Raw genomic sequence first — 16,457 nt, 5'->3', positions numbered from 1 at the left:
TATATTTACAGTTGTTCAAACGTTGAAGTGTCGTAGTATTTTTTCACAATGGAACAAACAACGAAACTTATCGAACAACCTATTATATCATTCTAAGAGCGAAACTCGAGTTTCTATTATATAAAACGCGCATCGAGATCTGCGCTAAAAGCTGACCAATCAAGAGCTGGTTCCTTTTCCTACCAAAATCGTCAAAATCGATCCTTCGAGAATACACCTTTTCCCAACGTGTTATCGTTAATATATTTCGTATCGTAAAATTGAAAATTTCCTCTCGTTTTTCATTTATACAACGATATACAATTCTCGTGTAATTTCCTGTAGTTCAGAGTTCACTGTGAGCATCGATACCGTGAACAGAACGATGCAGAGACGCGAACAACAGTGAGTAAGATCGGTGTATACACACGACCTTGGCGTGGAAAATATGCGCGTTAACCAATAAACTTGGTGTATATATTTTGTAACGATCTGTTGAATTGCAGCGAAGGAACATTTGGGTAAACAGAGCGATTACCAATTTTTGCCAGTGCCTTTTTAGTTCTGATTGCCGTTGCAACATCACGTTTGTCATACTGTCACCCGCATACAAAGCTACGTATGTACGCGTCAGTTTCGCGGCCTTATCTCCTGCCCGTGTAAACACAGACGCGAATTACTTGCCGAAACAAGTAAAGTAAGAAAAAGAGGAGGAAAAAAAAAAATCGCAGCGCAATACGGGCGCAGGTAAAGCCGGCGCATAGGGAACGTAGACACACGTCCGTTCAAGTTCAAGAATATTCGATACGTGGAATATTGCAATCAGAGCGTAAACGATGGAAAATTTAATCACGTTCGAACGAAATCTTGAACCTTTGAGTGCACAGTTTCTTTGGGAAATTGTAAATGAAATTGAACCAAATTTTTTCACTCGTAATAATTACTCGAATGAAACATTAACCTTTGGATTCATAGTTTTCTTTTGAAAGCTTTAAGTAAAATTGAATAAAATTTTTTCACTCGTAATAATTACTCGAACGAAACATTAACCTTTGAATGCATAGTTTTCTTTCGAAAATTGCAAATAAAATTGAGTAAAATTTTTTTACTCGAAATAATTACTCGAACGAAGCATTGACCCTTGAATGCATAGTTTTCTTTCGAAAGTTGGGAATAAAATTGAAAAAAATCATTTTACTCGTTATAATAAGCATTCAAAGATCAAATATTTAACATACATTTAAAGTTAGTGTCTCAAACGATTTCTTGACCTACTTCTCGTACATGTATCTTTACGGGATGAGGAATGAGCTCAAGTCCCTAGGAAATGTAACTAAACGGTGCTCAACGTAAAATCATTTTCAGTGGACAGCGATTAACAAAATATTTCTATGCATAGAGAATGTTAATAATCTATTTTCGATGTGAAAATTTTATCCCCGAAGCGATAGCAAATTCATCGGGTGATACCGCGACGTTTTCTCCTTTCGAGTTGGAAAATGGAGATTCTCTTCTCATTGTCGACAGCTGAAAGGGTTTTCACGAGATATTATACTTCCGTTGCGGTACGCTATTCCTCTAATATGCAAAGTGGAATTCTGTGATCGGAATAGAAAGACGCGACCGATTCAGTGCCGTCGCGTCCCATCCGGTTCGAGAGTTTCACCTATAAACACACCTATTTAACGGAAAGTTAAAAATACGATGGTTAGAATGCAAAATTAAACACACGGGACAGTTTACAAATCTTGAAAAAAGAACACGTTTCGTTATATACATTGCAACGACAATATATTATTGTACAAAGATTTCATCATACTTCTTACTATTTTTACTTAACATTGTACATTTCAGGATCAGATATTTAGAACTTAACAATTGACCTCGATCTATCGAAATTTCTTATTACTAATTTATATGTCCGTAATTCTTTCGAGTAGATCCGAAAAGAATATTATATTTCTTATATATTTTTTATCGTTCAAAGAAAACGTTCTTCGCGTTTCTTGAAATAGAAACAATAATAACTATGATAATAGTACGTCTTTATCGCGACAGAAATTATTTGCAATATGAAATGTAGTAAATATTAACTGAAAGAAAGAAAAAAAATATATATACAAGTAAAATATACATTTACGATCCAAGGACGAGATTCAGCTATGTTATTAACCTAACCTCTTCGAAGCGTGTCAACACAGGCGTAATCAAAAAAATGAAAGCAAAATATTCGTAATTAAAAATCCCAATAATATAACCGGGCAACATCGTCGCAAAATACATCAATATTATATATACATATATATAAAATTAAATTTTTGTTTCTTTCGTATAAATTGATTCGTCCTTAACGAGATCTAAAATAAACTTATGTTGGTTCTGAACGTAATATTCAATTCGCACGAAGAATATGAATTTGCTAATTCATATGATTAAACATTTTTCTTTTTTCAAAAATCGAAAAACAAAAACAAAGTTCTCAAAACTGTACATCAATCTACCGATGTTTTATCAGAAAAATTTAAACAAATGTTAACAATTACGTGATTCTACACCATACTACCGCTAAGCAACGTGTATTTGTTATTTCTTATTGTATTATACATTTCTTTTAATTTATTATATTTGATTTTCGTTACTATACAATACAAACGGTATTATCATACTCGTTTATTAATTTCATACTGTACGTTTGACGTCGCAATACGCTATTTTTAATTTGCACGGAAATCGTTCCGATAATAAGATGAGACTCGATTCGAGAAAGGTTGCAGACAACCATCTTTCATTAGTTGTAAAAGGGTTGTAGATCGAAAGCTGACCGAACAATTACGATAATGGTATTTTTCCTTGCGTCGTCCTAAGTGGTGGCACAAATGAACCGGTGCTTGTTATAACAAGGTGTCATCGTCACCGTGTTGTAGCATTGTTCGTATTTATAGCAAAGGCGATAATTCTGATGGTACACCACCGGTGTGAATCGATGACACGTTAAAATGGGAAAAGCGCGAGGACGAGTCCGGTGACATTTTCATTATTAGAGAAAGCTTTGTTGCGTTCTCTCTCTCTCTTTCTTACATGGGTAATCTCTCTAATAACGATCGTAAATAAATAACGTCCAAATTTTAATTCACACAAAAACGTTATCCGTTCGCGAGCAACATCTAGAGTATAATTCTTATAATTCGAAATATCAACGTGCAAAAATACCGATCGAAGAAAATTACAAAAATCTAGAATACACATGCATATTTACCGTAACAAGAAAATTTGAATATTTAATTTCGGTGGAAACAATATTATTAAGAACTTGTATGCATTTACTTTTTTCCACTATACGATAAATGTATTTCTTTTTAAATTGTGCACATCTCTGTAAATGATTACCTTCAAGTTTCTTAAGAAACGTAATCTCCACTTTCAATTGTTCCGTGCATTATTCTACATAATTTTTACCTATTGTTGCGTACGTTGTTACTTATTACATTTTTCACGATCTTGAATTCAATTCTAATATCTTGTCTAACGATCCAGTACAGTTTCGACAACTCGACAAATAGAAATAAACAAAAATCGACTTTTAAGTTCGAATGGCGCGTTGGTTTATACTCGAGTGGCGACCTCCAGCGTTGTTGCGTTAACGTAAAAAATGTTGTGTCAATTAATGATCACCGAGCGGGGAATTAAAAGGCCAACGAAGAAGATAATCAACTCGGGTGGACAATTTTTTTTCTCGCGAGTTTATGCACTTTAGATAAAGTCCCTTCGGGTGCGTCAACGCGAAGTGGCTCGTAACGTCGTCCCCTCCCCCTCCCCCTCCCTCTCCCCCGAGCAAAATTAATTTCTTCTCGATAGAATCTTAACAACGGGTACCGTCGTACGGTTTGCGCACGGCCAGTTATTATCAGCGTTTTACAATCGTTGAACCGTTTGTTTGGAATTTCGTCGAGAGAACAGCTGTTTGCACGAATTATCGAACGATCATCGTCGGTCGAGCAATCGAGGACTTTCCGAACGAGCTTTTCCTCTTATCGGTAACCCGATCCGTACGAAAGATCGTTCTTGAGCGACGTGATAATAGTTTCGAGCAAATATTTAAATTTCAACGAATTCCTTCCACGGCGTACGAAGAAGCTCCGGGCAACTTGACCGGTTCCTTATTGAACAATTTGTACAAAATAACGCGTCCACCAGTTATTAATGAGTATGTTTCTTTTTTCATAGATTTATACTTTCTGTTAACGATTATGATGGAAATTAAGGGGTTGCAACATTGTATGTGTACCTGAATATACTTGCCCTGGGTGATTACTAATCAAACACCACGTGTGATTACTAGTGATATTAAAAATATAATAAGCATACGAATTATTAACGTGTAATAGTTTTTTCATAGATTTATACTTTTTGTTATCGATTATGATGGAAATTAATGGGTTGCAACATTGTATATGTACCTGAATATACTTGCCCTGGGTGATTACTAGTCACACACCATGTGTGATTACTAGTGATATTAAAAATATAATAAGCATACGAATTATTAACGTGTAATAGTTTTTTCATAGATTTATACTTTTTGTTATCGATTATGATGGAAATTAAGGGGTTGCAACATTGTATATGTACCTGAATATACTTGCCCTGGGTGATTACTAGTCACACACCATGTGTGATTACTAGTGATATTAAAAATATATTAAGCATACGAATTATTAACGTGTAATAGTTTTTTCATAGATTTATATTTTTTGTTATCGATTATGATGGAAATTAAGGGATTGCAAACATTGTATATATATTTAAATATTTGCCAAACGCCTAACACCGAGTTGGCACTTTTGACGTTTCTTGGCCCTTAAGTATCGTTTGCAATTACTTCCGTCTTAAATAAGTTAATCTATTGATTAACTTTTTCGCATGATATCCTATGCGACTCCGACCTCACATGATCATACATTTACATTTTCCAAGCGTGATTTCACCTTTGCACCGCTTAGCACCGATTTACCTTCCGATTTATCACGATTGTTTTTCTTTTTTAATTTCTTATCACGTAACCGTCCACGAAAGTTACAAAAATTTGAGTCACAGACGGTTAGGAAACATTTTTTGGAAAATATGTGCGCGTATTTCCTTGAAATTAAAAAATAATTACGATTGTGTGAATATCGTGTCTAAGAAAAGAGTACATTTGACAAGTGTAATCGATCAACTCCTTATTGAATCGAAACGATCGATTTTCATTTATAAGTATATATAGTTCTAAGAACGGAACTCTTAAAGTAGAAGTATAGTAATTCAATTTCCCGATCGTGGAATACGAAATCATCGATGTTCGTTTTCCCAGCTTGTTACCGAATTGCTCTTTTAACGTTTCTTGTCCACAGAGTGTCGTTTGCAATTACTTCCGTCTTAAGTAAGTTAACCCATTGATCAACTTTCTCGCATAACGTCCTATACGGCTCCGACCTCGCATAATCATATATTTACATTTTCCAAGTGTGATTTCACCTTTGCACTGCTCCGCACCGATTTACCTTCCGATTTGTGTTACCTTACGATTGTTTGTTAATGTCTTATTACGTAACTTCTTACAAAGTTTAAAAATAGTACGAGTAATGGAAAATTGAAAAACATTTTTCTCAGAAAATGTTCTCGTGTGTACTCGCTCTTTAAATTCGTATTTAAATTCCCCATGGAAAGTCAAAAGTGTCCATAGACTTATAAGAAATATTTTAGAAAAGAGTAACGATCTCTCTCGAGACCAAACGATAGCAATCATATTAAAGATAGCTCGCACCAGTATCACCGAATCGAACATACAAATCTCTGTTGAACGTAATCTAGACCAGTGCTTCAAACTTGGTACGAAAAGAACGTAATACGATATAACAAATATAATAAAATAGATCGATGAATAAACTGCAAGAATTTTTTCGTAAGAGTATTAAATTTCTCGAGAAACATTGAAATTTACCATCGAGTGTAAAATCTGCAACACGAGCCATTGCTCCAAATATCTTGTGGTCACTAGCAACCTAAGTGCACGTGACTTCACCAAAACAAAAATGGAGTATATTGGACAACTCGAGGGACGATTAATTCCGTAGTGAAATTGAACGATTGATTCTAGTATAGGTGGTTCCAAGAGGGAAACTCTTAAAGTAGAAGTAATTCGGTTTCTGGATCGATTCTCCAGTTTCTCTGCTCGCGACCGAATCGCTCTTTTGACGTTTCTTGTGCACCGTGTATCGTTTGCAATTCGAAGAAGGAAAGCATGGCTGCTCGTCGCCGCATTGAAAAAGGACATTGCGCGTCGCTGACGTAAACGGATTGTTCGAACTGACGGTGATAAAACACCCGTCACGATTTATAGGTTGATTCAGGTGCACTCGATTCACCTTGACTCATTATTCCAAGTCGCGTCCCGACGCTTTCCACGTATTTTAATCGAATTTGCATCTCGCTTCGAGAACCGCGTGTATCCGTCATAAGTTCCAGCGAATCAACAGCCGATAATTGATTCGCGAATGGCGATTCGAAATATTGTTTAAGAAACGCGCCGCGACTGTCTTTGATATCGTCTCGAAATAATCCATAAAATAATATCTGTGCTTGTCCAAGACCTAACCCAGACCTAACCCATAAAATAATGTCTGTGCTTGTCCAAGACCTAACCCAGCCCTAACCCGTAAAATAATGTCTGTGCTTGTCCAAGACCTAACCTATAAAATAATATCTGTGCTTGTCCAAGACCTAACCCATAAAATTAATGTCTGTGTTGGTCCAAGACCTAATTTATAAAATAATGTCTGTGCTTGTCCAAGACCTAACCTATAAAATAGTGTCTGTGCTTGTCCAAGACCTAACTTATAAAATAGTATCTGTGCTTGTCCAAGACCTAACTCATAAAATAATCTCTGTGCTTGTCCAAAACGAAACTACAGAACGTGCCTACAGGGCCAATTGCATTTCTCGCGTTTCGAGCTCTTAACGTAGAGTAAAGCGAGACATTTTGATTTCATTGTTAACCACGCGACAACGTTACTCACATTCTTGGTTTTGATGAAATTCAATCAACAACTATTTATCTTTCGTAAATTAGGGTATAAATCGAATTTAACAGATTGAAAAGAATAATTCGTGCTTAAAAATCATCCACTATTCGTAAGAATATATGCATTTAGAAACGTGGTTGTACTAGTAGATTAGTTATCGCTCGAATTTTCCTAAATAAAGAACAAAGGTGGAAATTATGTAAATTATAGTGTAAATTACTTTCTCGTACAAAATGTTTTAAATTTTAACGGATAAACAAGTGTGCAGAAACATTCGAAGTAGTAGAGAACTTTATATAATATAAATGTTTGAAATCTCTTCGACCTCGAGATACAGGTAGGTATGTAGTACGATACAATAATGTCGCGATTGTGAGTCAGATGGCAGGGCATTATCTTACTTACGGCGTGGAACATTTAAATAAACATAAACTTATCGAACTTTTACTTCAATCGATAAGATTTATTTCTGCGAACCAGAATGTTTCTTTCGCTTTGAAAATTGTTTCGACAATACTAACTAAGTTCACACCGCTGAAACAAAGCGATTTCTAGCGTATGTTTAAATAAATTTAATTTCTTATTTCCGGGCATCCCTACATTTTATCGAAATTTAACCATTGGAACTCGAAACTGGTGATACAAACCATGATATAGTTATTCTACTTGAGAAAATGTAGAAATAGACTTTGAATATTTTTCGAGTACACGCGTTTTACAAGGGGAAAGAAAGATCAGGCCCAGAAGAAATTACGAATCGTTCTTCGTCAAATGTCATAGTCAACCATAATAAAGCACAAGATTCAAATATTACTCAACACTCAACAAAGATCGATATTTCTTTTTCCCCTAAATACTCGCATCTCTCGAATAGATGAATTCTTTTTCTTAAAAAGAAACTCCTATAAGAAAAAATTGCCTTTTACACTTTCTAATCATTTCCTCCATTTTTCTTTACACAAAACAACGCTCTTCTATTTTTCTCGAAAAGAAAGTCCCTTAAGAAAAAATTACCTTCCACACATTTTATTCATTCCCTCCGTTTTTCTTCACGTCCGATAACACCCTGTTCCTTGTTTCTCAGGAACAAAGTCTCGTGGAAAAAAATCCCACTCCACACTTTTACCCGTTTCATCGCACGGATTACATCGTTCCTCGTACCGTCACTTGCTATCGAACACCCTGTACAACCGACACAGTCGGCCCACCAACGTGAAATCTTTCAAACCGAGTGTCGCGATTTCTGTTCCAGGCGAGAAACCGCACAAGTGCGTGGTGTGCGGCAAGGCGTTCTCCCAGAGCAGCAATCTCATCACTCATATGCGGAAACACACCGGTTACAAGCCGTTCCAGTGCGGCTTATGCGACAAGGCGTTCCAGAGGAAAGTGGACCTAAGGAGGCATCGAGAAGGACAGCATCCAGCAGCGCCGGCGCTCGATTATCGCTCCCTTCAGTTACCCTCGCAGTCGAGCAACGTTCGACACTCACCCCCGCTTCAAGCGCCCTCGGCCTACCACATGATACCAATACCCGGTAACAGTTGAGATTCTTCGACGTCCGTCGTATGTCTCGTCTTCGATTCGAACTTCACACCGACCCATGGCGGTTTCCCGCGCAACTCGATCGCCGTTATTTCCCCCTTGCTTCGTCTCTGCGCGACCAATGGCGCACAAGAACGATAAACGGGAACCACGAAGACGTCGAACCGCGCGGAGTTCGAAGAAACTACTCTCGGTGTACGAGACACGTTCGCTGCACCCACGCGTGGACGTGAATATCGAAGGTCGATAGTGTGTTACGAGAAACACCACACGGAGTGCACACTCGCCGCGGAGAATACTTTTCTAGGGATGAAAGGACGATTGGAACGTACCGATCGGGATTCACAGAGGCAAGTGTGTTTAAAATATGAAAAAGAAGGTGAGAGTGTCACTGGAGGAAACCGAGTAACGTTACTAGTATGTTTATTAGGTAGGTGAAATACATCGCGTGTAGTTACCCCTTTTATATTTGCAAATAGAGAAAGTTTTTGATTCATTTCGATAGATAAATTCTAGGGAAGTCTATCCGAAGTTTCAACAATCGTTACTATTACGTTTTGCTCAATAGATTATTTTAAATCAAAAAAAGTTGTAAACGTTATGGGTTTTGGTTCACGTGTTTTTGATTCGTTTCAAAAAAAAGATTCCACGCGTAAGTAATTTAAGTAGAACAATTTTTTACTTTCGTGTATTTCTTATCGCTTTTTACTAATACGGACCGAAAACCTAAGTCAATTCGAGCGTTTCAACGATGGTTGCTACTCAGCTCTCGTAACCTCGTTCCAACGCGGTCACTTGCAACATCCCGCAACTCGCCCTTCGTTCGTGAACCGAACTACGTTTAATTCGAAAAGAAATCGACCAAGGCCTTTAGTATAATTTTCAATTCAAAACTACCTAACGAACATACTGATAAATTCGGTTCCCTCCCAAGACAATCGTACATCTTAGAAACTCGCTACAAAATTGCCCGTGCCACGTTGCAACAATCCGAAATGATCGAAAATAAAAAAAAAATAACCAAAATCGTAAAAATAAGATTCATTGTACGGAAGATGAAAACTCTGCGTTACATTCCACGGTTGGTGCACGCGTGACACGAATTACCTTCGCGTTGTAAGGTCAGTATACCGAGCATTCTTCGTGTAGCTCGCATTCTCGTCGCGTACGCGATCGTGGACGAGGGAATTCATTGATGCGCGAACGAGGAAAGGAGGAACTCGATCGATCGCGTTTGTACGTAGCTTGTATTTAGATTTAAACTAGGCGAAGTGATCCGTCGTAATCGACGGAAACGCGAGCTCTTAAAGAGCGGCGTTCGTCGCGAGAAGCGTCGTTTCAACGAGAAACGATCTCTACCCCGTCCCCGAATGTTTCGTGATCGAGAATTTTTTTTAGTTCGCGTTCGATTCGTAGGTATAGCATAAAGCACACCTGTCCCAAGTACATGGCCCTGCTGGTAACCGGTACTTACTACGTATACCTCCCGAATTTTCAACAATGGAAAAGCGCCTTAGGGGAGCCACGCTTTTGCATATATTCTTCGAGCTGAAGCTGTAGTCATCGGCAAAGTGAACAAGATTAGCCGTTTTAGGTAGGGAATCTTCAACCGTCCATTATTGCTGTACTTTCGATATGTACGTACATGTACATATATATATATGAATATATACTTATATATAGATATATTGCAAAAAAAAAAAAATTATATATATATATATACACGTTAATTTAGAGACGCAAAGATGTGTGTGTATGTATACGGCGCGATACGCGCGCGAATGGAAGCACAAATGAGATAAACGATCGAACGAATCGAGATCGTTGAAATTGGAAAATTTTTGCAAATTACAGTGTAGATACACGCAAGTGAACACGATCCTTTGTTCAACGCGCGACTATTTTCAATTTGTACATTTTATTCTAATGTTTTCACTAGCTACAGGAATTTTGTCGAGTGGAAAGTAATTTTTCGAAAACGAAAGAATCGAAGAGTTTTTTTTTATTTGCTATCGGTCCAAAGTAAATAAAAACGCGCGAAAATTAAACGAGCGACGATATCGTAACAAAAAATTCATTTTTTTTTTGTGTGTAAAATTTCTTCACCAACGTTCAATTCGTACGATAAAATTTTAAGTGGATCGAGTTATTTTTTCTCCATTTGTTTTTTTTTTTATTGGAAAAAAAAAGCTTTGAATTTACGTACAAATTTGAGCTACGATTACTTTTTTAAGATTGCAAAAATTAAGATAACTCGGAACTGGACAAACTCTATAATTTTCAAAAACAAAAATAAAATGCAAACGAGAGAAACAATATCCATCGATACGGTGAAAATTTTATATACGAATAACTATATAACCGTGTAAACGAAATGTAAAAGAATACACAAGAATGCTACGTGTCTTTTCATAGAATCACGGTTTACGCAATTGTGCCTCTATACTTGTATTTCTACGTGCGTGTGTGCGAGTATGTGTGCATCCGCGCGCGTGCACGCGTGCGTGTGTGTATGTTTGCGCTTATAATTTTCGTACATACGAGTCAGCGTTACCAATTGCACGTGCAGGGTTTTAAAATACTTAGATATGTATGTCCACTTACATTTAGAAGTGATTTATCGATCACTCGAGTGGCAACGCGGAACAATATTTTAACGCGGTTACGTTCGATCGAGGAATCGTGTCGGTGAAAAATCAATTTCGAATCGAAACGAAAATCGAGAAATATCGAGAAAATAATACGAAATCATCGAACAAAATTCGTAATTCCAAATACAAGTACATTTGTTCCAACTGCGAGAAAGAAGGAGCAACAAATCAAGATCATGTAAAAATAATTTATATCGTTTTCAAATTTCGCGTAAAATATAATTACGTATCGGGTAATTTTTGTATTGACATAGTTTCGAACAATTCGCGTAGCTGATCGGATTTAAAAAGCGCCAAGACACACGGGAGATTGTAATCGTTATCGATCCTTCGAATATGGACGACTTCGTCGTAAAACGCGCACACCGTGCGGAAGACCTCCTCGCATACGAAGTAAGCGTGCTCTTCGAACGCCTATAGGCGTTCTCAGCACGCGAACGACCGCCAATAGTCCAAGAATCGAAACACGTGTTTAACAACGAATTTAAGGAACCGTAACCACTCGATCGTAACGTCGACTTGCCACTTAAGGGATTAGGAAATAAGAAGTACTTTTAGAGTGTGTTTTAAACATTGTTCGAAGGAAACCGTGCGTTGAGAAGGCTAATGTCTACGAAACCACAGTAGATCCGCTCTTATCGCCTAAACGACGCGACGCGATCGATCGACCATCGATCCTGCAAGTTGTTTCGCGGCGATTGCTCGTTAATCGCTCGCGTCTCTTCATTTCGTCGTTCTGGCGGGAAAACGGGCCGAATAGCGACGCAATAATCGATGTTGTGCATCAATCATCTCACTGTATACGTTTCCATGCTGCCCAATATTTTACGTAACGATCTTCGTGCTTTCTACCTCCTGAAATCGGAATCACGGACGGTGCAGAAGGTTCGTTTTCGTAGATCTACGAAACCGAAATGCCGCAAACAAAAAAAAACAAAAAAATACGTGCCTTATTTCGACAAACGAACAACGAGTAACAATTTTCACCATATTCCCAACTGTTCGAACGTTTCGCGCCAGATTGAGGGATACGCTTTGCAAACACGAAGCTCGCGTTCAAATTTTTTGTTTTTACTTTTTTTAAATTTCGTACGTGATAACGAGTGTAACAAAATTTGCACGAGAACATGTGAAAAGGAAGGAAATTATTTTGTTTCCTTACATATGTTCTCGTAGCTTTCGATTTTAAGTTCGAAAAGATTAGATTATTGATTATTAAAAGAATTTCATTGTTTGTACGTAACGAGTGTAACAGAGTTCGCGCGAAAATTTGTGAAAATTGAGACAATCGTATTTTTTTAATTTTCTTTCTTCGTTTCTGTTGTCGATCAAAGGACATATAATATATACAAATTCGAACGATAAAATAACGAGAAATTATTAAAGTTTGTTTTCTGTCCATGTAAATCTCGGATACGCTTCGTGTTTGCAATCGAAGCATCCCTTTCAACGACGATATCGATCGTTGTGTCATTCTGGAGGAACAAAGTGCATCGAAATCGCTTCTCTAACGGATCGAACTCGTTTTATGGTCGCACGGTTTTCGTGCTGTCGATTCTCTTAGACTTGGGTTAACGAAGGGACCATTTAGGAAAGAAAGTTGAATTTCTTTGTCGGTGTTCGTCCGACGCGTTGGGTCCTCGAGTTTGGAAGTAATCGTCGAACGAAGTCAAGGGTCCGTGAAAGTTTAATCTTAATAACGTTAATAATTCGTCGATGGATCTTCCCTCGCGAATTGGATCGATCGCGAGAGGGAAAACTAGATGGAAAAGTGAGCAAAAATGTCTCACCACCGTGAACAATGTTTCCGTGGAACGAAAAAAAAAACGGGAAACAAATTTAAGGACTGGAAAATTTTTCTAAAAATTCGATGTCTGACGAAGAATCATAGCGGCTAGAGGACCAAAGATAGGATAAGCTGGACCTAGTCGAACGGTACTGTTCGGGTTTTCGAGGAATGAAAAATACGAGCAAAATTCGAAATTGTTTTGTTGTTTCGCAATCGATCGATTCGGATCGATCGAGAACCCGAAATTCACCAAAGGCTTTCGTCCTTCGTGCGTACGTACACATTGTATTATATAGTTAGTCTTAAGGCGATCGTTTGATCAAGAACACAGATTTCGAGATCGAGGGTATAGTTTGTGTGTGTGTGTGGCCACGATACACGTACCATGCGCGTAAATTTAATATTTTTCCAGTGTATCTTCGCGATGATCGACTTACGAGGAAAAGAAAAAAAAAGAAACGTAGACGATAAGTGCATCGAAACGATCGTTTTACAATTTGTTAACATCTTCGCGGCCGGGGTGGGTTTCACTGTGATCAGAGTCACGACAACGATTTGGAAAGTTACGTTCTCGCATCATTTTTGCCTCGAATCGATTTCGAAAATTGTAATAAACCGCAAACAATGGAAATGATCGATTTTCAAAACGGAATTAAATGTAACAAAAAATGGAACTATTACGACGAAGAAAAAATCACCAAGACGCGATAACGCGTCGAAAACCGCCAATATGTTAACATTGTTTTTTCGTAATTACTAAATTGACTCACGATTCGCTATTTTTTTTATCACGAAGAGATTTGTTTAATCGAACGGATCGAACGACAATGAACCAGCGCGCTTGATCGATTCTCGAATCGTTTGTTTAATCGAATCTCGCGTTTTTTTTTTGTTTTTCTTTTTTTTTTAACAAGCTCGATCGTTGTATTAATCGTGCAAAAAAAATTGTGCGCAAATTGTTAACGCAAATACGTCGGTACGGGGAAAAGAACAGAATCGCAGTCAATTTTCGAGGGCGTTCTACAGGTAACGTTTTTACTTTTATTTGTAATCCACTAGATTTCTCGTGTATTCGGCGTGACTTTCGTAAATGATACTCCGAGGGTTAAGTATAAATAAAATGTAACAGATAAGAGGAGACCGACGCATAGATAAGTAGACTTAACTTAAAGCAAGCGTGAGATACAAGCGACTGTCGACGAAATAAACGCGAGTGCGAGTGTAAATGACAAATTTATGTTAATCGGTAAAACCAAAAAATATGTTTATAATTGGTATAAAGACGGTATCGATTGAATAAATTGTTTTTCTTATAAACTGTGTGTTTATTTCCAACGATCGGGAGGAACGTTCCTTGAAAAGAAATCTTCGTTTCGTTGTTCCGAGTAGGTGTAACCCTGATTCCTAAAAACAATTAATAACAATTTTTTACCAAACTTGAATGATGTCCAAATTACAGCTGTATACAGTGAGTACTATATACATACAGTGTACATTCTTCAGAATACTTTGAAGTATAGTAATCCCCGAATACTTGAAACTGAAATCGTTTCAGTTTCAGTTATCCGGGGAATGTTCAGTTTTCTTTCCAGGAATCGCACTTTTCTGTCGAGCATATATCTTTTATTGAAAATAATGATCGAGATTGTATTTGCATATTTTGTCACAATATTATGTACATTTTCGTACCTGTCCCCCGTTTTTTAGTTAATATTGGTGCATAAATTTCCGAAAAGAACTCCAAGAGTGGCAAAACGTCAAATAGTACCAACCCTAGTATTTAATTATCCACCGATATCTTGAAAATAGAATCTCAAGTTGCAAAACGATACAGGATTTTGGATTTCATTTAATACGAGACATTTTTCTATTTTTACTTGTACACCGCATATATCACAGTTGTAGAATAGCATAAACGTTGCTACATAACGTGTACTTCCTTTAAAAAAAAATACGTATCGTTCTGCTTTATAAAATAAAAATAAAATCCAATATTAATATTGTATATATAAATATATATATACAATATTAATATTGTATATATAAATAATATTAAAATCTAACAAGCATTGATACATTTCCAAGAAAAATTGGGATTCTTCCCATTGTTTCGAGCTCATATTGTATATGTATACATCTAGGTTCGTAAATATGCATTAATTTGATTAGGAAAACACGCCACTTTGTGAAAATACTGATCATAAAAATCTATATATTTTTAATCGTTCGTTTGTAACTCATCGGGCCAAGGAATGTGTACCAAGTCACTAACTGTAAACAGAGTGCACTGAAAATCATATGTATCGTTCGGTGTGCAGCGTAAAACAGTGGTGCTCAACCAGTTTCGCTGGCTAACCAAATAAAATAAAATAGAAATTAAAATAAAATAATATATTTCCATTCGGTATAATATCGAAAGTTTCTAAAATATATATATTCCAAAATTTATCATTTCTCTTCAACGATTAACCGTATAAATCTTAAATACACTTTAACATTTGCCCACCGCAAAGATTGCAGCGTTGCATAATAATATTCAAACTTTCAAATTTCAACCAATGACACATTTCGTTTGTATTCGTAATCTTAATCAAAAAATCTCGTTCACCAAGATACGAGAATAAGACTCGAGTCTAGTATTTTTCTACGGTATTATTCGTTTAAAATTATCAACGAAGCCTGTTGCACTGCAATTGCAACGATTACGCGCTGTCTCATTTCGCGCAGATTTTTGAACCTGCGTTCAACATTGTTTTCAACAATTTCTCGGATAAACTCACGGCGAAGATCGTTCGCCAGTTACGCGATGGAAATAACGTGGTAACTTGCGCTTCGTAAGAGTCATCGTGAAAAATAACATTAATAATTTCTTCCTCGGTTCTCTAGGTTGGTCACGTGAAGCGAGTAATCGTGCAGAGTGTGGGTTTGGTGGCGTTTCGCTTATCTTTGCCATACCGGTTACCGGTTAACGCGGCTCAATGCGACACAGTGCGGTTATTACCAATGCCTTCGCTATATAAATAACGAGTCGGTAAACAATAGCGTTCTCCCTGAGCAACACGCGTCACGCTATGCGCGCAGTGACTACGATCACACTGGAATCACAAACGGTGTCGTTGTTGCATAAAATTTACGTTTCACGAGTTTCGCGTCGACATTAAAAATTCCCCAGGAATTCATCGGTTGTCGATGGTGACAGAATTTTCGCACAATAGGTAGAATTTTCACACTCGATTCTAGTCCTCGCCTCGGGTCTTTTTTGACCCGTTGTGTCGTGTTCCCGTGATTTGTCATTTATTTTAAATTAAAGGTGGTTACGTTAAACAGAGATGCATTGTGAAGTTACAGAGACGAATTTTAGACACTTGGGATGTTTCTTAATCGAAGATTGAAAGTATAGTATACGAAAGAATGCTTGTAAGACTTATCGATCGA

The 16,457-nt window shown here is 37.2% G+C and overlaps 1 protein-coding gene across 3 annotated transcripts in view; it reads left to right on the top strand.

The window, feature by feature from the left end:
• The window catches only part of LOC143148653 (uncharacterized), a 54,006-nt gene extending 39,673 nt beyond the window's left edge, over positions 1–14,333 (top strand). For all 3 annotated transcript variants that reach the window (XM_076315223.1, XM_076315212.1, XM_076315205.1), the window contains exon 6: positions 8,293–14,333. In XM_076315223.1, the coding sequence (XP_076171338.1) occupies positions 8,293–8,585 (293 nt within the window). In that variant the 3' untranslated portion in view covers positions 8,586–14,333. The remainder of the gene's footprint in view (positions 1–8,292) is intronic.
• The last annotated feature ends 2,124 nt before the right edge of the window (positions 14,334–16,457 follow it).

Source organism: Ptiloglossa arizonensis, chromosome 1 (genome assembly GCF_051014685.1).
Source record: "Ptiloglossa arizonensis isolate GNS036 chromosome 1, iyPtiAriz1_principal, whole genome shotgun sequence".
Taxonomy (NCBI): Eukaryota; Metazoa; Arthropoda; class Insecta; order Hymenoptera; family Colletidae; genus Ptiloglossa; species Ptiloglossa arizonensis.
The sequence above is the reverse complement of the archived record's forward strand: the minus strand, read 5'-3'. Positions and strand labels throughout refer to the sequence as shown.